Source organism: Arvicanthis niloticus, chromosome 3, assembly GCF_011762505.2.
Source record: "Arvicanthis niloticus isolate mArvNil1 chromosome 3, mArvNil1.pat.X, whole genome shotgun sequence".
Classification (NCBI taxonomy): domain Eukaryota; kingdom Metazoa; phylum Chordata; class Mammalia; order Rodentia; family Muridae; genus Arvicanthis; species Arvicanthis niloticus.
In genome coordinates, this window is record NC_047660.1 from 6,652,426 (window position 1) to 6,676,665 (window position 24,240).

General features: G+C 39.9%; 1 protein-coding gene across 1 annotated transcript in view; it reads right to left on the bottom strand.

Moving 5' to 3' along the window:
- The window catches only part of Gpc6 (glypican 6), a 1,004,917-nt gene that overhangs the window by 330,899 nt on the left and 649,778 nt on the right, over positions 1-24,240 (bottom strand). Inside the window, exon 4 of the mRNA XM_034498066.2 lies at positions 18,499-18,664. Coding sequence (XP_034353957.1) covers positions 18,499-18,664 — 166 coding nt within the window. The remainder of the gene's footprint in view (positions 1-18,498; positions 18,665-24,240) is intronic.

Here is a 24,240-nt window from a genome sequence, read left to right on the forward strand (position 1 = left end):
ATTTTCTCATTTTAAAGTTACTTCTTAGAGAGGCAATCTTCACCATGGTGGTTGCTAATCATGAATACTATTTACTGCATGCTTGCATTATACATTTTATACACGTTACTTTTGGTCCTGGTAAGCGAAAGAGGCAGGCACCTTACAATTAATGAGACAAGATTCAGAAATGTTAGACAGCATGCCTAAGGGCACGCAGAACAATTTTATTTAACTACAACCTCACTGAAAATGCAAACACAGAAAGGAACACAAATAAAGGAAAAATCCAGGAAGTGAAAAATGATATCACTCTAGGGATAAGCTATCTTAGTAAAAATCCTATGCTAAACACACGGAGGTGGGCTGTGTTAGCTGTCACCAGGGTCAAAGCAACCACAGACGTGTACTGTTTATGATAATTACATTGTCCACTAGATCTCCCCTGACAGCAGATCCTGCTGAGTCTGCTCTCAAGTGCTCTTTGGCAGGGCCCGGGGTTGAGCGTGTGTTGACCAGGGTAGGGTAGTGGAGCACTTTCTCCAGGGTGTGTTCACACAACTTCAGTAGGGCTCAGAACCCAGATAGTTCCTAAACAACCCCTTAATGTAGACAGCTGGTAAAACTCCTGAGTATACTTCTGTAAAAAGATCTTCTACAAAAGTTTAAAATAACCTATCTTGGCTGTCAGTGCTATGATTGAGAAAAACAACTCAAAGCCAAGGTGTAAAAGAAGCAGCTGAGTAAAACATTCTATAATGTCTTTACCAAGAACCAATAACAGTGAGTTCATGTTTATGAGTATGGGTGGAATGTAAGCCTACTGTTCCTCACGCCTGATTTTCTTTGGCACTAGATGGTAGAGCTATGGGGGTGGACAGAGTGTGTGTTTGGAAAACTTGGCGTCTTACACAGTCCCCCTACTCTATGACCATGACTGTACTACAAGTCTCATTCCTCCTCTGTGAAGTGGGGACAATGATTGCACCCATTTTTTATACTCTTATGGTGGTTAGATAAAATAGTACATGTAAAGAAGTTATGGTTACTATTGCTATTGGTGTTGTGTGCATCTTTTCTGAAACCACAGGGCCCACAAGAGGCTTGGTCAAGAGGCTATAATCATGACCATAGTAGGAACAATGCCTTAAGGTCCTGCTAATTCCTGGAAAATGCCCTATGGGCTTTTGTGATCCCAATTATCTTTTATCTTTTTCTTGTTTTATTCTAACTCAATTATCACAAAACATAGATGTTTTAGATATTATATACTACCTGAAAGGCGAGCCCAAAATTATATCTATAAACAGTCATCTTAACATTATTTTACCTTTTTTTTAAATTAAAAGGAATTTATGTTTTAACTTCTAAGGAGCTAAATGATACAAATGTTAACAAACCGTTTACATTTGGCATGTGTACTTAACAAGCAATTTCCTACATCTCAAAATATTTATTTTGGTATCCTGCTTGCTTTTTATGGCCTATTTACTCTATTTGAAATCTGTTCAATTTATACAATCAGAAAATTACTTTTCCATAATTGCTGTCATTGCAGTCCTTCTCATATGCTCACACTTGTTCCTGATGTTTCTGTGACAGGACAGCATTTGTGATGAAGTCCAGATACATCACAAGCATTTTAGAAGACAATGAAAATGCTTCTTATACATTGAAAATAGATTTAAATAAACATACATCGACTCAGTTGTTATTCATAGTCTAACATGCATTTCATTCTTTTATTTAATAGTTTGTTGTGGAGTTTCTTTGAGTTATTTTGGTGAGAATATTTTAGTTTAGAAAAGTCCTACATGGTGTGTTGGGGGAAGGGCCTGTTAATTTATTTAGTTTAATGTGTCAAATTGAGTGACTCCCTTTAAAGAGGCCCATAAACTTGCTCTTGGTGCGTCTCCTCCAAAAACAACCCCCACTATTCTTTTTCTTTCTCAACTCTTGTTCCTACATCTGAAAGAAAATATCTTTATTAGCATCCATCCAAAGCATCGGAGTGACCAAGAGAGAAATTTTAGCCTACAAGGGATAGAAGAGACTCAGCAGAATGCCATTCATCTTGTAAGAAAGGGGTTTCTACGTGACTCCTGCTTGTCTAGCCATATGTTAGTGTTGGAGGCAGAAGCCAAAGCTGAAAGAAATTGATCAGCCTATATCAGGTAGGTCAGAAAAGGATGAACATAAGGAGAAATGAGCTGGCTCAATGTAGAGGAAATGTGACCCATGTACAGTCTGATACTTAGAGCAACGTTTTCGTGGAGGATTCCAATAAAGCAATAATGACAGTCAATCAGGATGCTGGAGGATCATAAAGAAACACAAATAGCAACAAGTACAAGGTAACTCAATCACCAATGTTTATGAGATATTTTAGAAGACAGGACAAAGAAGATTCCACATAACTTTGAGACAGTATAATTTTCCCATATCCTATAACCCTAATGACAGACAGAACAAACATGCATGAATTGCGCTGTCAATATGCATCTTAAAGGTAATGGCTGGCAATTCTAAAGTACATAAACACACGATTTTACTGTTGGAAAAGGATGTTAGAAATCAGAGGGATGGGTAAGGGGGAAATGAATGTCTTAGTACCGACTAAGATATTCAGCATGACTGTGAACTCACGGCTAAACACTCCAGATAAATGGGTTCACGGAAATGTATGTGTGGAGTGGTAACAAATGTGTTTTCTAAGTGCATGGAGAGGTTTACACTTCAGTAGAGATGCCAGTGTCTTTACATTTTCCAATTAGAGGAATGAGGAGTTCGTAGAGAAGAGGTTGATTCTAGGACTGGAGTAGAAAAACACGCAAAGTGATCGTGAAATACCTAACAATGGCACAGATGAGAAAATGTTTCCAAACATTTGGGGAGTCGTGTCAAAGGATATACTGTTAACTGGGAGCACTCCTTATGTATAAAAAACGGGAAAGACATAAGCGATGTGCTGAATATTATTGGACCATATCCATATGATACACATCCATGAATCTGTAGTCATGGGTAGACATAATTAAATAAATAAGGAATTAGTAGGGAAAGGGGGAGCCACTGGTGTCAGGGGGAAGGAGCAGAATTCTAATTAGTGCCTGCACATAACACATAGAGGGAAACAGGAAATGTGATATCACTGTCAATCATTGTAATGGTAGCTGTTGTCATTTTAAAGGAACCTTTGTAGATGACCAATCAGAGGCAAAATCGGATGAAGGAACACATTAGCTGGACTTCAACTGTCTTGTAGGCTTAGTTATCAAAAATAAATAAATAAATAAATAAATAAATAAATAAATAATAAACCCTGAGTAATTTCTAAGGGGTAGAAGCTCTTTTGGCTCACGGTCCTGGAGACAGCGGGGTGACAACTGGTAAGAAGCTGCTTTCTCTGCTCCTACAAGGCAGAAGGCATCAGTCTTGGGGTTTTTATTGCTGCAGTGAAACATCATGACCAAAGTAATTTGGGGAGGAGGAAAGGGTTTATTTTGCTCATGCTTACACATCACTGTTCATCACTGAAGGACGGTTAGCCTGAAAGTCAAGCAGCACAGGAACCTGAAGGCAGGAGCTGATGCAGAGGCCACAGCGAAGTGCTGATTACTGGCTTACTCCCCATGGCTTGCTGAGCCTGCTTTTTATAACCAGCCCAGGCATGGAACCACCCACAATAGGCTGGCCCTTCTGCATCAATCACTAATTAAGAAGATGCCATACATACAGGCTTGCCTTCAGCCTGATCTTATAAAAGCGTTTTCTCATTTTCTTAACTGAGGTTCCATCCTCTCTGATGACTCTAGCTTGTGTTGAGTTGACATAAAACTAGCCAGTACAGTATCAAGGGTGAGCAAGAGGATGTGCAGAGGCTGGACAAACTCACTATCACGATAACGCAAAGCTCTCCCTCACGACCTGAACACCTCCAGTGGGGCTTCGTCTTCCAACACTGGGGATGAAGTTTCAATTTTATTGAAACTATGGCATTTCTTAAAAATAAATCAGTAAGAGAAAGAAAAAAAAATAGTGAAAGTGAAGAAAGCCCAGCAGATGCCAAAGAATGTCAGATAAATAGAATTTCAGAGAGATTCTTGTGTGTGTGTGTGTCTATGTGTGTATGTATTGAGTAGTGATCATCAAAGTCAAGGACACAGAAGAAAAGGAAAAGTGAAAAACTGTCAGAGACCAGAGAAGACAAGGAAGCCATGGCATGAAAATGCACGTAGTACGTGGAGTTAGATGCTAAAATATAAGAAAATATTCTGGGATGAACTAGAGGGATTAGAACTGGGCACATGGGAAAGGGTTTCGTGTCAAAGTTAATCTTCAGGTTTTGTACATTGTGCTATAGTTATACGTGTATAATTTTACATTAGAATCAAGTGGGAACGAGATACTGAGACTACAAAAAGTGTAGTCTACTCTTTTTTGCAGTAATTTATCAATTTAAAATTTTTTATAAATAAATCTCAAAGTTTTGATGTCAGGCACATCACTTGGGAGAGCTAGTTCTTGTGCACAATCCTTGGGATATAAAGCTTAGAGTTAAACTTAACGTCTGCATATTGAACCCCTGATAAGTGGGAATCTTCAGTGTGAAATTTTATATAGATATAGGCTTGGTTAAGTAAACCTTTGAATGATCATTAAAGAAGAAGCATGTGGTCAGAAGACTTTTAAGGGAAATAGAGAAATGCTCTATGTCAAAAATTATAACCAATTAAGATTAATTTGGGGATGGGGAAGTTGCTCTGTGGTTATAGCACTTGCTGCTCCATCATGAGGAAATGGGTTCAAGTCAAAAGGACCCAAGTAAGGCAGGGTGTAGTAGTATACATCTGTCATTCTAGGGCCCTTACAGTGAGATGGAAGACACAGAAGCAGGAGGACAGCTAGCCTAGTGTGCCCAGCAGTAAACAACTAGATACTGTGTCACACAAGGTAGGAAGGCATGACCAAGGACCAACCTTTGAGACTGTGCTTTGACCTCCACATGTGTACTGTGGGTTCTACACACATGCACAAACATGGATTCATTTTTATTACTTGAAGCCGAAAACACATTAATTATGGCATTACATAGCAAATAAGAAGTATCTTAAAAGAAGTGTAGTCTAAATTAAAAAATAAGTGCCTTGGTGTCTGCTAGACAGCAATAGCTTAATGGTTCTGTTCTCACCCTGTTAATTAGTATAGATGGCTGCGATTTTCCCACATAAATGAATACAGATTTATCAGGGAAGATCACGTGACGTTTGCTTACTGCCTCTATAGCTCTCGAGTGGTTTTTCTTCTGCTAGATTAAGATGTTTCGGTTTTAAAAAGTTTGATTTTCATCTTGTAATCAATGTGTTGAATAAGGCTTATACTTCATCATGCTGCGTTTTCAAACTATTAATTTCTGCATCTTGAAGATGCTGGGATGTAACTCTGAATTAAATGCTTATTCTACATCTTAGAAGTTGATTTAAACAAGTTTCTGATGCACAGGGACACTCTGATGATGCCAGGCATCACAGACCGAAAGGACGAGGAATTGATACAAGGCATAGCAGAATTAGGGAAAAATTTTTAAAATCTAGAATTATTTGTGAAAAGTGGACCTCCACATAGTTAATGTATCCTAGTAGCAACTTTACGAACTTCAATTAAAAGGAAATGGAATGGTATTGAAACAATAAAGAGTCATGTTTTTAGTGCTATAAGGGCACTATTTTACTGTGTGAAGTTTTGATCTTAAAAGCCCAAACTCCCATGAGTGTTAAGAAACACAAATGTAAATTCTCATAACAAGAACAGAGGACTGAATGCAGCTTCAGGCTCACCCTTTGCTCTGAGCCACATACTGCGACCTCAAATTACTGTTCCTTAGCCCAGTCTTTCTCCTTACTTTCTTCTGGCAGACGTCCAAAGAAGGACAGGTGGTTTTAGGGCTTTTTCTTGGGTTATAAGTCAACTAATATTCCATGGTTTTCACCTTTAATGGGCTAAACAGAAAGCATTTGACAGAAGTCACCACGGAAATTTTGAGAAATAATTTATACTCTAGGGCATTCTTAAATCAGTAAGTTTGCAATGTGAAATTCACAAGAGTTGTAAACAAGTGCCTGCTTCTTCAGAGGCTGGGCTGCAAAAGCCGCATCATGTATATTTCTGCTGCTCCTTAGGGGTTACAGTATACAGAATCCAATGAATAGATTACACTGGTCCCTGTGTGTTGAGCTTTCTTTGTGACAACTGGGCCACCAGGCACACAATGAAGTCAAGGGCCACTTTGCAAGATGTGAAGTTCTCGCCAGAGATGGGAATTAATTCCTTTTGGGAATGTTGTCATTGTTCATAAAATTAACGTTTTCTTCATGCCTCAACTTGAACTTCAGAGCTTGATGATGGTGAGAAATGAGCAAAGCCAGCCAGGGCTGCCTGTACTGAAAGAGGCAACCGCAATACATAGACGTGACGTCTCCTCTCTGGTTGACTGCAATGATAAAACGTCACTGTATGTGACTGAGTGTGAACACACACTGTGGGAAGCCCTCAGGCATGGCTTTGTTGAATCGTAAGCTGAACGTAGCATTCTAGAGACATCTAATTTAAAAAGGCTGGGGAGTGTATACACACGCTTGTTCTGAGAATGTGCATAATGAGCAATCTTTTAAGTGTTTTACATTAGTGGAAATGACAATACAATTTCTCGGAAAAAAAAAAATAGTCAGGCACCTGTGTCGGCCCAGGAGTGGGGACACTGGGCACATTTGTAAGGTTTGATTCAGGAAGTTGGCCACTGAACCCTTTGGGCCTTGGAAACCCTCCAGTGATTCTTGCAATCCTGGCTTCTGTCTGCCTTAGGAACAGAGAATGCCACCATTTTTAATATCCAGTTGAGCATGACCATTCTTTGGTCTCACTATCTCTCAAATAAAACAAGCTCTACACAGATTGAAGAAATCCATCATTTCCATTCCCAGAACTAGCTCCTCACTTGCTGACATCACTATCTTTCCCTGGAATGGGTATCTCAGCCATAGCTGATGTGTCTCTCTCTTGCCACCACATTTAGACTTGGCTGTCTATCTGGGAGTCTCACAAATTTCCCGTTGTTGCTGTACCACGATGGCTACTTTCTACCTCCTCCATAACACACGTGATGACGTGATGGAGTATCTGATGCCACTGCCGTTCTTTTCATCCATCTGAGTCTATCCTTTACTTGGCTGTCAGATGGTGTCTTAGATTCTGCCATTCCTTGGATAAAAAAGCCCTGTGGCTTGCCACTGACAAAACAGAGTACTTAGACTGACTTGAAACCTCTATAATGGAATCCTAGCCCTCCTGGCCTCCAAGGACATAGACACAGAATTACCCTTTTAGAGTTCCCAACTCTACTAAGCTTGGGTTTCATGCCACTGTCTCTCCAGACTAGTTTCCTTGACTGCTGTTTACCTGAGACCAGAGCATGGGTACTGCCTTCTCTGCTGGGAAGGGCCTTGCCTTCAAGAACCCCCCCCCCCCCCAAAAAAAAACCCTCAGAAACAGAAATAAGGAACAGACTGGACAGTAGAATGAACCTTTCTCATTTTTTTCCCTTTCAGTTCATGTGAGTTAATGATGCTCTAACACATTTCTTTTCCCTCTACCCTTATCTCTTTGGTTGGCAGACTAATGGTATCTGGGTATCCCCACCATAGATCTTCATAGTAATAAGAAGAAGGCACCCTTATATAGTATTTGTTGTTGTGAATAAAACAATTCATGCAGTTTAAACAGGATTATTTAAGTCGCATAGACTGTAAATGAGGTCACCAAGACTCAACCCCACATAGCGACATGAGGACTTGATCTTTCACCCAACCCTCACCCTCCTAATGCAACTCAGCTTTGAAAGCACACATCCCATCTGTTTGAAAAATCATTGCTCAAGCCTTTAGATGAGGTTCCATGGCCTTCTCTGGTGTCTAGTGCACATGTTACTAGTCCATTGGCACAAAGGAAATTATCTGAGCAAGATGGTTGGAAATAGAATCGGGCATATTGAGACATTGAGTTGTATCATGTCAAAAACAGGAATTTTAAGGATCTAAGTGTACAGTATCAATAATAACCTAATCTACATACAATGTACATTCAAATGAAATTATTACATTTGGTACTTAAGTCATCACCCAACCCAGACAGCCTCACCTTCAGTCAGCAGGCACACTCCTCCCTCACATGACGCTCTTGTTCTCCTGTCAGTCAATCCAACAGGAGCCTCATGAACGCTGTTGCTGTGTGCTTATTTTTGGTAGTATACAGAATTCCATGAGATGAATACCATTCTTATCTATCTTATTGATAGTTGAGCCTCTTCCACTTTGGAGTGCCACACCAGGATACACAGATATTTACTTATTTAATTTTAATTTCTTTTAGATACTCAAGTTTTAAAGTCAAATGATTTATAAAATATATGTACTAGTTGCCACTCCCACTAGCAACAGATTAGTGTTTATTGTATCAGAGATCATGACCCTTTTGCACTGTCATATAAAGTTAAATCATCTGTGCAGTACAGAAGGACTTTGCACCAGGGCTTTACTTTCTCTCCTCCCTCATTAATGACGCTGGGCATCCTTCTCTCTACTTTTAGCCTTTTAAAATAATTAGATTTTCTTTCTTTCTCCCCCCTCTCTCCTAGAAACTACTGTTCTGAAGTTATGAAGATATTTGTCACAGGAGTTTACTGTTTTGCTCTTCCATACATATGTTCATTACCCATCATCTGGAATTAGTTTTATATTTGGTGCCAAATGTGGAGAGATTTTAAGGACTATTATTACTGTCTCACAGGATAACTTTATCCCAGTGCTAATAAGACAGGCATGGCTATGTTTCAAGGGTCTTTATTTTCTATTGATTTGCTCTTTCCTATTCTTGAATTAAAAAAAACAAATGTTTTCAATTATGTAGGCATTGCAGAAGGTCTTGACAATGACGAATTAATTGTTCTCCACTTCTCTGCTTTACAAGTATTTTCTTCACTAACAATAAAGGCAAATCAGTTAAAAAAAAGATATGGTTACTCTGACACATTAGCCATATTTGAAGCATTCAACAGCTACATTTATTAAATGTACACACATTTTAAAAATCAATTGATTCATCTCTCTATACTTTAAAGTGCTACATGTAGCACGTGGGCTACTGGTACTCTACTGAACTACTAAAAATATAGAGAATATTTCCATCAGTGAAGACACTTATCAGAACATTGTTGATATCACACCTCAATTTTCTCCAAAGACAAATTATCAATCTATGTCTCCAGACATCATTATGCATTTCCTAAAACCACGCTAAGAGTTACCTGGTATAGAGTTAAGAATCCATGCTCTGAACATAAATCTTACCACTGTAATTTACAAGTTATGGGACCATAGTTAGTCTATTTAATTTCTCTGGTCTCGGTTTGAGCATCTGTCAAATGAAGCTTATAATGCTGGCTTCTTAATAGGGTTTTTGTAGGGGATTAAAAAGTAAAATAATTCTCATTTTGCCTGAAGTATAGTGCCCAACACGTATCAGCTATTAGTGTTTCCACATGATGTTCTTCAAATGGGACTCAGGATTAAGGAAGTGGATATAAAGTTTCTTTTTTTAATTTATTTTTTATTGGATATTTTATTTACATTTCAGATGCCATCCCCTTTCCTCATTTCCCCTCCCTAGAAAACCCCTATCCCATGCCCCCTTTTGTGCCCTTCCCCCAGGCCTGTGCAGGCCTGCAAGTCATTTACCACAATAGACCAAGCAATAGTAAGATCTGAGATGCATTGCATTACCAGCCTTGGGCCCTAAGGTCTGCTACCAAGCTAAGAAGAATGGACTGCCTGCTGAGCTAGCCTTGACACCTTCCAGACTACTATCTCCTTGTCCAACCCCTGGGCTGAGCCGAGAAGAGACTCTGGGGGGTGGGGCTTCCCCTTTATATGTGAAAGCAAATTATTAAACTTGGGGTCTTGATCAGAATACTTTGTCTTGGCCCCACATTTCTCTCGCCCTCCATTCCCGTTCATTCCCAGGCTTCCTCTCAGAAGAACCAGGTACCCGTAGCTTCAGGCAGCTACACCCTTTTCCTTTTTGCTTTTATACAATTTTAAAAAAATGTTAATCAAAGGCTTTATAAGTTTGGTAATGCTCAATCAGAAGTGTAACCCAATACCCAACCTAGATATATCAACTATCTTTGACTGGTGGAGACACATGAATATCTGCTTCCATGTCCTCCCCCCTCTCCTTCTCTCTCTTTCTCTCATCACCTAGCTTCTCCTTTCCTTCTCCTTCTCCTCCTCTCCTTACTCCTTCTCTTCCTCTTGGTACTCCTCCCACCTTAGCTCCTCCTACATATCACCCTTCCTGTTAAAATAACACTTTTCTCTCAAAACACAATTAGCACATAATTATACCAATTTGTACCAGTGAGGTACAAGATAGTCCTAATACTCAGTCCATCATTTTGTTGACTAACCAGAACCTCTGTCATCTATCCTAACTAAAACACTTAGTTCTGAACCTGGCTTTTTTTCTTGGCTTTAGAATGAATGTCAATCGAAAACCATCCACTCAAATCCTTTCTCTCAAAGTAAATAGCCAGGATTGGCTATGAGACTATAAGTTTTCAACCCTGTCAGAAATCCAGAATGACTGAGTTAACTGAAATTATGGGAAGCACAAAGCATAGATGTCCTTCAACAGAGGAATGGATACAAAAAATTTGGTACATTTACACAATGGAGTACTACTCAGCTATTAAAAATAATGAATTTGAGAAATTCTTAGGTAAATGGATGGAACTAGAAAATATCATCCTGAGTGAGGTAACCCAATCACAAAAGAACACACATGGTATTTACTCACTGATAAGTGGAGATTAGCCCAAAAGTTTCAAACAACAAAGATTCAACTAACAGACCACATGAAGCTCATGAAGAAGGAAGAATAAGTGTGGATGCCTAGGCCTTACTTAGAAGGAGTAACAAAATACCCAAGGGAGCAAATATGGACACAAAGTGTGGGACAGAAACTGAAGGAGAGGTTGTCTGGAGACCATTCCACCTGGGTATTCATCCCATGTACAGTCACTAAAAATAGACGCTGATATGGATGACAGGAAGTGCATGCTGACAGCAGCCTGATATGGCTCTCTCCTTAGAGGTTCCCCAGAGTCTGAAATACCCAGAGGCAGATACTCACAGCTAACCATTGATCTGATCAAGGGTTCCCAATGGAGAAGTTAGAGAGAAGACTGAAGGAGCTGAAAGGGTTGGTGGCCTCATGAGGAGAGCAACAATATCAACCAACCAGAGCTCCTCAGGGTCTAAACCACCAGCCTAGGAGCACATAAGGAGGGACCCATGACTCCAGCTGTATATGTAGGGGAGGATGGCCTTGTTGGGCATAGGTGGGAGAGGAGATCTTTGGTCCCAGGAAGGCTGAACACTGAGTGGGGGGGGGGAATCTGAGGGTGGGGAGGTGGGAGTGGAGATAGGTAGGGGCACACCCTCATAGAATCAGGAGGAGGGGGGATGGGATAAGGGGGTTCCTGGGTGGTGGGGGGAATGGGGTAAGTGGATAAAATTTGAAATGTAAATATTATATCCAATAAAAAAAGGAAAAAATAAAAAGAAAAGTTGTTAGAACCAACATCTTTAAGAAAATGTCAGCCCTCTAAAAATAAATTATCTTGATATAAAGTTTCTTATAACTTCAAAGTGGATGTGGAACCTGGACTGCTGCTGTGGTTGCAAGCTGCAAGACAAATGTGAATATTCTCTTATGGACAAGCTGAGGAAATTATTTTTATATATATATATATATATATATATATATATATATCATGGTAGTGCTGTCAAATGCAGAAGTACAGGGAAATTATTCCTAAGGAGGGCTCTCACGATTATTTGCGATTTGAGCTTTCCAGCAGGTTGGACCAGACCCCTTGGTTTTGGTCTAGAGAATACATTTTATAACTGCATTCCATTCATATGAGTCTGGAATATCAGATTATATCAAAGACAGGGACACCATGGCATAGTAAGCAAGGACACTGGATTGTGACAGAGCAGAGTCACTATGTGAGTTTTTCAATCTGTGAGTCTGTCAGGGAATATTGTTACGCCAAAGCTTTCTCACTGCTTCTGATTTATTTACCCTTTGCAATGTAATTCTTAGATTCCTTCATTAATCAATTTATTTCCTGAGCATTGGTGGTTTAGTGGTAAATACTGTCAGGTTCATTTAACATTTAATTGTCTGTATTGGCTTAAAAAAATTCTTGGCACTTTAAAGAATAAAATTGGAATAAATACAGTACTTGAAGAACATATTTAACAACTTATATTTTCTTGTATTTTTTTTACTGTTCAGAGTGAAACAAAGGAAATTGTTAGTGTAACAAATTATTAAAATCCATGCAAAGAGAAAATTTGAAGACATACCTTTTATGTGAGATTTATATATAATATGCTATTTCAAGGACAAAGAATACTTCATGTCCAATCTTAATTTAAATTCTCCCTTGGTTATCTGATGGAGTATTATAGATACAATAGTTTTAGGTGAGTTGTAACCTCCAAGTTTTTACATATCATGAAGTTTCTTGGGAGTTTAAATTACTCTCCCAAACATTTGTATTTACCTCACCTTTAAAGCATCAAATAAAAATATGTCTTGACTATCAAAACAGGTGACCGGAGCCACGTCTCTAAAGTTGATTTTCACCCCTTGTTCCTTGAGGCATGATCCGAATAAATGAATCACGGATTGGAAATGGAAGGGATGGGTATTTTTAATGTTTTCATCTATGACTGGCACAAAAAAAAAGCCTAAGGAAAAGAAAAAGTCATTTCAAGAATAATTCAAACATGATCATCAGTCCTTCCTTTGAGACAACTCCGAGTCAAGTGTGTCAGAACAGCTGCTGTCATACATTTGTAGCTGTTGCATATATAGGCAAAGAGGCCCACACAGAGCTATCATTAACACCACCTTCACTGAAATACTTTGATAACATGACAACAACACACAAGGATAAGTTATTTTGGTCAAAATCAGGGTTTCCATGGTAACTGATGTCTTGTTACTTTCCTGATACTTTGTCAAAAACACTGATGAATGCAAACTATCAGAAGAAGTGTTTAATTCAGCTTAGAGTTTCCTGCAGTCAGAGTCCATGCTGGTGGGCATGAAAGCTGAGATCTCACACATCTATGCTAATGTAGGAGGGAGGGAGGAAGAGCACACTAGGAAGGACCCCGGGCTTTTGGCACCTCATAGCCCTTCCTTAATGAAACACCATCAACAGGCCCTCACCTCCCAACCCATTTTCCATGCTACAGGCCTACAGATTTTCTAAGCATGCTATTTGAGGGCATATCACCAAGGATAATATAAAACCTACTGTAGGATGTTCAGTAGCTGAAGAACTTATCAGATTTTACGTTATAGAATTTTATGCTTGAGAATGTCTTTGAAATAGTATTACACACATATGCTTGAAATAGTCCCCCATGTTTATCTTATAGACTGTCTAGGAGGCAAACACCATACAGTCTTGTACAGTTTATAAAATAAAATCTGCGTTTGTTTGCTGTGAACAACACATGCCTATCTTCTAACTTCAAATATGGTTAATCTAACGCCGCTTTAACCAAACAGAGAGAAGAGTATATATGATTTACATTGAAAACTATCCTTGTAGTTCTGAGATAGACAGTTGTGTAATGAATTGAATAAGGTTTCGATTTATTATGTAATACACGTCAGTCAACCGACCTAACAGTTTCCTTGCAGCTTGCTCCAGTTTACAAGTTCTACAGCAGCTGTCACCATTGAAGGTCTAGACTCATTATCTGATTTGTTTCAGCTATCCCTGATCTTACTGATTTTGTTAAAAACAGGCGTAAATGAGTTTTAAATTACTTAGTTATTCAGAATTATCGGAAAGATAGAAGACCTACACAGAAAAAAAGCTCTATATTGCCTTCGACCTTCCTGTCTGTTTTCCATTTATTCCATCCGGAGTGTATATGTTATTGAAGTGCACATCAAGCATAACCGTAGCTAACTACTCTTCTACCACATGCTTACACCAAAGCCAAAGTGTTGACGGGCACTAGGTAGACACACCCTGGATTAATAAAGGAAGGAAGGAAAGAAGGAAGGAAGGAAGGGTTGAATAGACACTACAGCAAGACCCTTGGCCTGGCAGAGATGTTGTGGGCCCCTAGTTGACAGACTCGCCAGTTTCTCTACAATTGGGCAGCCTTGAAATTTACTAATTGGTCAGTGTGGAAAAAAGGGAAGCCCAGAACACTGGTGGTCAGTCCTTTGAGTGTGCAAGGCCTAATAAATAATATAATCTTCTCTGATGTTGTCCCCTGATGGAAAGACGTGGTCTAGGTTTTTATCTCTTGTTTACCCTCATCTACTTTGTCAATATCAGAGTAATTCTGTTTTACAAAGTGTATCAGTCCAAGGTAGTAGTCGTGGTGATGTTGGAGGACAACGAATATCAATAATGAAAACAAGTATTTTGAGAACCACAGCTAGACCATGTCTGACTTACTGAAATTGTGGCAGATACTTATAATGTGAGGACAACACATGCTATTCCTGTTCAGCATCAGTTATATTAGATGATGCTAATTTGATTCCATGATATTCGCCATTTCATTCTATACTTCTCCATGTAAGGCTTCCCCAGCCTAGTAAGTTTCCTTACTGAGTACATCTAGTGTCCTAAACTTCTATTACCTTGAACTACTATATCATAATAATCCACATTCAATTTCCCACATGTTCAATATAGTGTTCTGAAATAATACACTAAAATAATTGAAGTCATATTGGCTGGATAAAACTAACCAAGCTATATAATTGGCACAAAAGCAGCCAAAGGTCTTCTACAAATTCTTGTGACTAGAAGCATTGTATGTGATTTTTGTGGGATTAAAATGTAACTTAGATTGAAACAGATCCCACCTCATGTACTAATCTTTCTTGTCTCATATCAGCAGGTCCTTTTTTCTTCCTCTTCTTCCTCCTCCTCCTTCTTCTTTTTAAAGACCCTTCTTTTGTTCTTACAGTCAATAAACTCTCCAATGGTACCAGATCTTTAGAGGAGACTGTCCCACAAAGCTATGATTTTAAAGTATATACAAAATTCATCATAGCCACTTAAACATAATTTAATCTCTGTGCTTAAATCTCTGATTTCTGTGCTTATAGTCTAGGTGTAATTTACAACATGGCCTTTTGTCAAATAGAACAGTTCTTACGTGTAAATTTATGGTATCAGCACCAAATGCTCAAATATCAAAAGGATGCTACTAGCACTAGTCCTGTACACAACCTGATTCCTTGCAAGATTCCAAAATTAATCCAAACACACTTATTTTTTAAAGAATATCATTTTGCACGTAGGCACCATTCAGAAGCTTACAAGGGACAAATTTTGTGCACACACAAAGAAACAGCTGGGTGAAGTGCCTCAGCAGGCCTTCAGTGTCTTGATTGGGATTTCTCCTGCTGTTCCTGATAGTAAGATCAGGCTAGGAATGACTTTCATGTTCCTCAGGGGTACTGTCTGGCTTAGGTTGTTCATAGATCACCCATTCATTCTGTCTGATCACCAAGGATAATGTGGGCTGTGCTTATTCTGGAATATTCCACAGGCTGCTAGAGGGCAGTTGAGACACTAGCTAAACTTCTAACTGGGGCTTTTAAAGCAGATTCAGCTTGGTTTAGTAGACTTCTTTTCAAGGTTGTCAGCAACTTTTTAAAAAAAAGTTCTGTTTTTAAAAAAGAGTTCTTCCTTCTCCTTATGATCTTGGTGAGAATTTTAAGTGCTGCTCTTATAAAGAACTACTGGTTTAACTTGTTGGAAATGTTGCTGAGAAATTAATCTTGAATAGATTCCCGGTTTTCTTTTAAGACTGAAGGAAAACACCCCCACCACAGCCACAGGCCTTCAGAAGTGGATGGAATTCCTTTGTGGTTTGCACTTGATCACTTAAAACACCTTTCTTCTGACACAATCCAGACACCAAGTGAATTCTAAGTACTTATCCTTCTCAATTAAGTCTTGACATTGCAAAGACCATGAGAACCAGCACCAAGCTGACTCTTTTGCTGACAGCCAAGGGCACATCCCAGTTAATATTTTAGATGAATATATAACAATTAAGGGAAAACATCATGAAAGCTCTAAACAGTCCATGTAGCATAAACAGCAGATACAATTGGACATTTGAGAACTGTAGTTTCTGATGAATAGATACCAGGGTACATGGGAGAGAAGGGCTTCAGGCAATCACCAGAGGAAAAGCTTTTACCCAACAGTGTTTGACGGTCTACTCGTTGTCTTACTGACTGCTGCCTTTGTGGACCCTGTAATGATGTAACACTGGATACATCTGTACAGATAATGGAATTGTCACTTTGACTACTTCATCTAACAAACGTGTGACTAATATTGCACATCCAGGTAAGAATTTATGTTGCTCTACTGGTCTATGCTGGTGGGGAATTCTTAATGGCACAGCAAAAAGGGAGGAAAAAGAAAACGCAGAAGAGTTATCTAATGGAGCACTGAGACTGATAAAAGGATCGAGGAGGAAGCTAGCCAGAACTAGCCCCTAATTCTGTGCATCACTGAATCTAACCAACACACGGGGGAGTTCATATTTTAGTTTTTAAAAAAATCAACTGATTTTGTTTGAGACATTACATTTCACATCAAACTGGCAGCTAACAACCAGGTATATTGATAGTATAAAGATTTGTTTTGTGTTAGGACAGCCAGTGAGCACAAAGGGGGAAGACAGTCAAGGAGTAACTCTTAGGGCCTGTGAGATGGCTCAGTGGGTAAAGGCACTGCCACCAAACCTGAGTTAATTCCCGGAAGTCACATGGTACAAGGACACATTCATGTTTTCCTTTGACCTCCACGTGAGTGCCTTGGCACAAATATACCCACAAAACAACACACACACACACACACACACACACACACACACACACACACACACACACAGTAAATATCGTTCTTCCAAATGAAATCCACACACCTATGTCCATCAACTGTTCAGCTTGACTAAAGGCAGTACTAGTAACTAAGGCAGTTTTAACCCAAAAGTACAAATGATCCTATTTCAAGGAATTCTAGCATCTTTAGTCTAATTTAAAAAAATATGAAACCCTTTTTCCGATTTCTTTTGGATAATACTCATTTTTACAAGCATGATTCTGATATCTGAGTAACTTTTTTGCCACAATTAATCCAAATCTTATATTGTAGGATGTATTTATTTCTATATTTCACTCATTCATATCTTTAAAATCTCAGTGAAGAACTGTGTCACTGTATTTTAATATAAAAGTAACCGAAGTCTTAAAGATGTATCCCTCAGTGCAAACAGTTTCTCAAACAGACTTTCACTTACTCATTCTGAAATGGGTTCTGAGAATTTCCTAGTTGACTTCCTGTTTGATCTACCTTCTGCTTTTAACTTCAGAAACATTTTCTCTGGTCTCCTTAAACAAAATGTTGAGCTAGCTAAGGGGGTTTCATTGGCAGAGCTGCGGGTCTGTAATTCAGTCCACTAGAGCAAAAGCTGGTGTTCCTAAATCTCACCTCTGCCTCCACCAACAAATCTTGTGAACTGTCAGGAGACCCTCCTAAAGCATCCTGCTTAGAGGCGTGCATAAATGAGGAGGGCCCTCTGAGGATGACAAATTCGGTTGCTATTTTCAACTCTCCGCTTGTCACTCTGTAATTGCAGTAAATGCAACTGAAAGTACTTTTACTTGAAGGCCATTTGACAGAGGGGAAGAAAACACATTTACTCTTTCAAGGCTTGTGTATTTTCCTGGGAGACGCCTGCCTATAAAATCTGTCCTTTTATCCTTAGAGAGCTATTTGGGAAATATCTTTGAGCAGAGCCATGATGCAGAACCTGTTTCCTGTATCCTCCTCATCTTCTCTCCTAACTTCTGAACCCTCCTGTGCTTGGAGCTTTCTTTTCTCCAGGATGAGATGGGAAATGTGCATGTGTTACTGAAAATAGTGAGCTTGTTTCATTCTGGAAATTTGAGAAATTATTTTGCAAAATCTCCTCCCAGTTACTTTAGTACAAATAAAAATAATATCATGAGTGGGTTTTTTTTCTGATAAAAATTCTTTGATACTTGCTTCTATTGAAACTTAATAAAATGGCTAATTTTATTAATGATTGAATACTGCTTGTTGGCTTGCATATCTTTACGGGAAACTTACTTGAAAACACAAAGAAATCCTATTTTGGAGAACTTGACAAAAGGGAAAAATGCAAAATAATATTTTATAATTGCTACAATGCTGCTTCAGTCTCTAAGTCATCACAGCTTGTCAACCTGCAGAAACATCAAGTATCATGATCGCTTTTCGGTCTCAGGTCTTGGTTACCGGACCTGTTGAATGCCTCTTACCTATGAAGAGATTCCATTCAGTGTCCAAATCCGCCTGGTTGGCCAGGCAGCCCTTCATGACGTTGAGGCAGTAGTTGTTGCAAGGTCTCACAGTGGGCAAACCTCGGCAGTAGGGGCAGTACAACATCTTCATGAGAGCCCGGATGCACCCAGGGGTGGGGCTCACCTGTAAGTACATAAGATGGAGCGAAAATCAGTATCGGAAAGATGAAGGGGAACAGAACAAGGAGTCATATTTTCCTACGTAGCATGATGAAAACTACGTTACGTTGTTCTGCTAAACCTTAAACAGCCAAGCAGAGGGTTGAAGAATGGTTAGAAGCTGAGCCCTTTTTAATTTTTCATTCGAGAGGCAGCGGGTTCCTATTAAATACCTCTGCTCAGCAAAGTAATAACTTCCTGAGAAGTTCCTGTCTACATTTTGCTCTTTCTCACTGTCACTGCAATTCAATCCTAAAACAGACACCGTTTCCTTGGAGGAGAATGTGAAGCGAGATCATGCATAGGCGGCAACTTGAAGAGCTAAGAGCCCGGGGAAGATGGAGCGGCTATTAAAGTTTAATGTGACACCTCTAGCGAAGTTTTCAACTGGTTACTCGATCTAGCCGAGGTTGGCCTATATCCTTCCGGAGTACACGACTACTGTAGAGGCTCAATATCACCTTGGCCGGGATCTACGTGACCTAGGCCTGCAGAGAAGTGGGAGCAGTGAACCTGCTGCGTTCTTCAGGCATCTGGGGATACGGGACTCTAGAAAGTTCTCTTAAAATGGATCCGGCTTGGTTTTGCAAGGAGGAATTTTTTTCAGGGATTCAGAGTCACCACTAACCCACTGACAATAAAGTGCTGTTTGTTCAGAACAAGGAATGCAGTGCCCCAATTCAATCCCCAAGCAGTAAGCTCCCGGTGCAAAGAGGATAAGAACTCAAAGAAGGGAAGAAAGGCAGCAAGAGTCTTCCTCATGAGAAGACATGCTCTCAGAACTTCCAGCAACTGCTCTGCATAAGAAAGGGCTTCTCAACAGCCGCAGAGCCATAGCAGGAACTCAGCTCCCACCCTTGAGCTGCTCACTCCTAATAGATTAAGTGAGAGAAGGATTCACTGTTCTCGTTTGTGTACCCACTGGGGGCCACAGGATGTCCCAACCCAATGCTTGCAGGAGGGGCCATTATCAAACGAAATATGTCACCAACATAAAAATCAGATGTGCTAAATGTGGGAAAGAGAGTGGTAAGGATAAGGGTGGTGGCTATAGGGGTAGGAGCAACCCAGGAGGGGATGTGTACGTGGGGTTGGAGTGACCAGAATACTATATGTATAAGTACAATGCGTGTGTGTGTAATTATCAACAAAAGTAATCAACAAAAAGAAAAAAATGATGATAAGACACCATTAACAACAGAACTCCGTTGACTCCAAGAGGAAAAGAATATTTCGGACAGCACAAGCTGACAGCAGAAAGCTGCTGTCCATGTATCAATGTGAAATTACTGGGCTGCCTCTTTGGTGGCATTCATGCAATTTTGATGTTTTAGTGAAGTATCTGGCTAAATGCTACTCTGCTTGTATTTTAGACATAAGAAAAAGCCCAGTGTGCCATTCAGACCTCTTGAGAGTGTGGTCTTGCCCCAGCATGACTAGGGATGTCCCCCATTGCAGTGATCTGGCGTGATATGACTGGGACATCAGGAAAATACTTATTTCCATACTTTCATTTACCACTGCCATTCTGAGACGGTCAGTCTGGTTTGTTTGTTTGTTTGTTTGTTTCCTAGAAACCAAATTTAGGGATTGTTTATTCAAAGCTTTGGTTTCTACAGCCACCGGATAACAAATTGCATAAGAACAAAGAATTTCTGGTATATTCTTGTGTCAGTTATTTTCTCATTGATGTAGAAAAATGTTTAACTAAACCAAACCGTCTTAGTTAGGTTTTCTACTGTTGCAATGAAACACCATAACCAAAAGGCAACTTGGGGAGGAAAGGGTTTATTTCACTCACAGTTCCATAGAACAGTTCATTACCAAAAGCACTGAGGGCAGAAACTCACACAGGACAGGGACCTGGAGGCAGGAGCTGATACAGAGAAGTGCTGCTTACTGGCTTGCTCTTTGTGATTTGCTCAGCTGCTTCCTTATAGAACCCAGAAGCATCAGCCCCAGGGATGGCACCACCTACCATCAATCACACACACAAAAAGCTTCTTTCCTTTCAGATAGCTTTAACTTGTGTCAAGTTGACATAAAACTAGTCAGCATACATGTCTCCATGACTTTCAATTCTTCCTTTTAGCAAAAGCCATTTTCGGGGTCTATGCCCTAACCGTGATGTTCTCTCATTAAAGAAAGATGCCAGATACTTTGTTCACAACCTCACAGGTTTGAGAAATTATTCAGAATATCCAAGTCTTTCTTTGTTGGCTGCCTTTGTGTCTGTAGAGACCACAGATGACTCTATTAAGTGAGTTCACAAGCCCTCAGAGTCTTCAGGAGCAGATGACTTAGATAGGGGAGACTTCTCCAACCTGTGCTCACCTAGACTATTGTTGAGAGCGTGATCTCGTCTCTACTCAGAAACAGCTCCAGCACAAGGCCTGCACCTTGACGTCTACAAGGAGTAAACAGGCGTTGGCAGTGATGCTTCTGGCTGTTTTCTAAGAAATTTCAAAAGCCAAATTGCGCATTTAATTTGGTTATCTTGCTTCACAAATTATGCTTTTAAAGAACCAATCTATTTTTGAAATAGAATGATGTTTTAAAAATATGCTTTCTACTGTCAGCATGTGGTGATCTAGAGATTTGTCCATTAGTGCGGTTGCCCTTCGCCCTCTTTGTCAATTTAGCCCAAGTACACAGAAGTTATTTATTAAAGATTTGACAGGACGAACTGCTTTCATCTTTCATCTATCTATTGGTTGAGCGTATGGAATGAAACGTTGAAGCTCTTAATGTTCTGCACAAAGTTGTACATTTGTTATCCCCTGACTTAGGTTCTGGATCTTTGCCAAATGTTAAGCTTTACCACGTCCCCTCAGATAGACTGTCTTCTGAGGTACTCTAACTGCTGCTCCACCTTGTAAGTCCTCTTGTAAGTCTTGAAGCTGTTACAGAAGAGATCAGTGCCCCCAAGCCCCTAAAAGCAGCTCAGGTGACCCCTGGAAAAGGGACAAATGGTCCATGGGCCATATAGCTCATCCCTCCTCTTGCCTCTCTGGACGTTGTTTTGGGGACTCAGAAATAAAACAGTTGTACTGCACCAATTAGTGTTTCTGTCTCACCAGCTCAGATCAATGTAATGAGGACCAGCTCAACTCCTGGGCCTCTACAATACTCTGAGATTAAAAAGGAGTAGATTTAACTTCTGCTAAGGATGAGATCTGAGCCCTCCTCTGTGAACAACATGGCTTGCACGCCAACAATCCTGACTGGTTTGAAATGGGGTCCAAAGACAGGGACCAAAAAATATTCAACCACAAGCCTCTGTCTATGTATGGACTTCTGGTTTGCCCTTTGCCCTGCCCCCTCCCGCCCCGTACTCTGGCTCCTCCCCTGAATCATTCCTTTCTTCTTATGCTCATGCATATGCATGTTTTTACCCTTGCTTGTAAATGATTAACTTAACTGGACTTCACCTTATACCAAAACAGAATGTTCCACACAAGCTTTTCCAAAAGGTTTCGTCTACAACAGTTCCATCTTCTCTTGACACATCTACCAAAGGACACTTCTGCTGCTGTGGGGAAACTCTGGCTAATAGGAACCTTTATCCTTTCACCCCAGTTTTTGTCATTAGCCCTCTCTTTGCTCCCGTTCTCTTCCTTTGATGCTCTGTGGCTCCATGTTAACTCAGCTATCTCATTTTGGTTTAAACAGTCCTAGCAGTAGAACCAGTCACTGCCACACTGAATCAACTCTTACTGGCCCATTTGGTGCTTCCCACCTCTTCTCTAAGCCTCCCACAGCAGTCTCAGAACACCTTTTAGTTCCATTCTATAACGAAATCCTGTGTACAGCCCTTGAATAATCATTTTCCAAATCTCTTCAGGAATGTGGGATGGCAATCTCCTGATCCACCGCAGCAGATCCAGTCAAGACTCTCCTCCTGATACAGAGGAGTCACTCTTTAATGACACAGAACTACCTACCATCTCCCACAAGGATCCCCCTCAGCAGAAAACAACTTTAATCTCCCTGCCCTGCGTTTTTATACTTCTCACAGTTAGGAATGGTAGTTTCCTGATGAAGGACTACACTTCCCAGGTTCCCTTGCAGACTATAAGAGTCACTTCCGCCCTTATAAGGGGCTGCATCGCGTCTTCTTCTGTAGACATCTTGACCATCTACACACGTGGGTGACAAGAAGTCCCTCACTGTGAATAAATGTGGTCCACCTAAGGTTACACCAAGCCTCTCTTTCTGCGTTCCATCTCTCTACAATAACTCTCTTAAATAACCTAATGTGTGAGTTAAATTTTCTTACGTTCACTTTTCCGTAATCTCTTCATATTTTCACACAGCAATATCCTTCTGATTGTTACTTTTTCCTGCTAATACAATGGTTTGAATAAAACCACTATTACAATCAACTGTAGCAGTCAGTGTGTTAACAACTCTGAGTCAGAGAGTGAGTAAAACATCAGGGGTAAAAGAGCAGCTTACACGGCAGTGGTCCTGCACCGGAAGATTTCCACTGTAAAGAGAAAGCAGACAAAAATGGAACAACGTGACTCTATTGAGGATGTGCCACCATAGCATCGTCTCTAGGTTGGCTCCTTCATTGAGAATGCCAAATTAAGCAAAATGTCTTTAAAAATAGTTTCTCTCAATAGGTATTACAGAGATAGTGACCAAGGAAGAGCGAGGCCCAATGAGGGCAAGAAGCCGAAGCAATTTTGCTACAAGACAGTATTAAAGTGTACCATAAAATCCCTAGGCCTGGATGTCTCTCACATCCTTTGCTTAAGGATTTTGTTACCATGCTTTGCTTTGCACAGCTTTCCTTCTTCCTCTGATCTGGATTCTTTTCTCCAGAGACTCGTCCTGTTGTCACTCAGACTGACTAAGCTATGTCCTCTTCTGATTGTCAGCTTTCTGTTTTCTTCGTTTCACTCAGGGTCACAGTATAAAACTGAGTAAGTATCCGGGATTTGTGTTCCCTCGGACAGCCTTGGTCATCTTGTTCAGCATTATTATCTGGATCACTCTGTACAACAGGCAGGAACTATGATGTTCCATCTTAGAATTGGGTTGTGGCTTTTTTTCTTATTAAGTGCTTTTTGAAGCAACCTCTCTACTACCTTTGCCTGTTTCTTGGCCACATTGCTATTCCAAGAAAAAAAAAAAAAAAAAAAAAAAAAAGAGAGAGAAGAGGATGAAATCGGGGGTTTTAATGTTTAGTTACTGCCTTTTAACTTTGCCATCAAAGGCTATTGCTTGTATTCATTCTAAAGCTTTCCTTTTTAATTTTTTTTTTTTATAATTGTGTTGGAACTGGTACAATTTCCTCAGTATGGCATTTCAGAAGAATCTCTAACTCAGAGTAGCAACCAACAGAGAAAATTGAATAGCCTTAATAATCTAAAAGAACAATGTTGTTCAAGTTAACTGTGGGTCCCTGAGCACTTTTGGAAATGACATCCTTCTTGGTCAAAGAAAGGGCATTGGAAAAAGAAAATGGAACATGCTGATCTAAAAATTTTATATTCAAATGTTGCAGGTTTTTGAGTGTATGCAACCTCATGC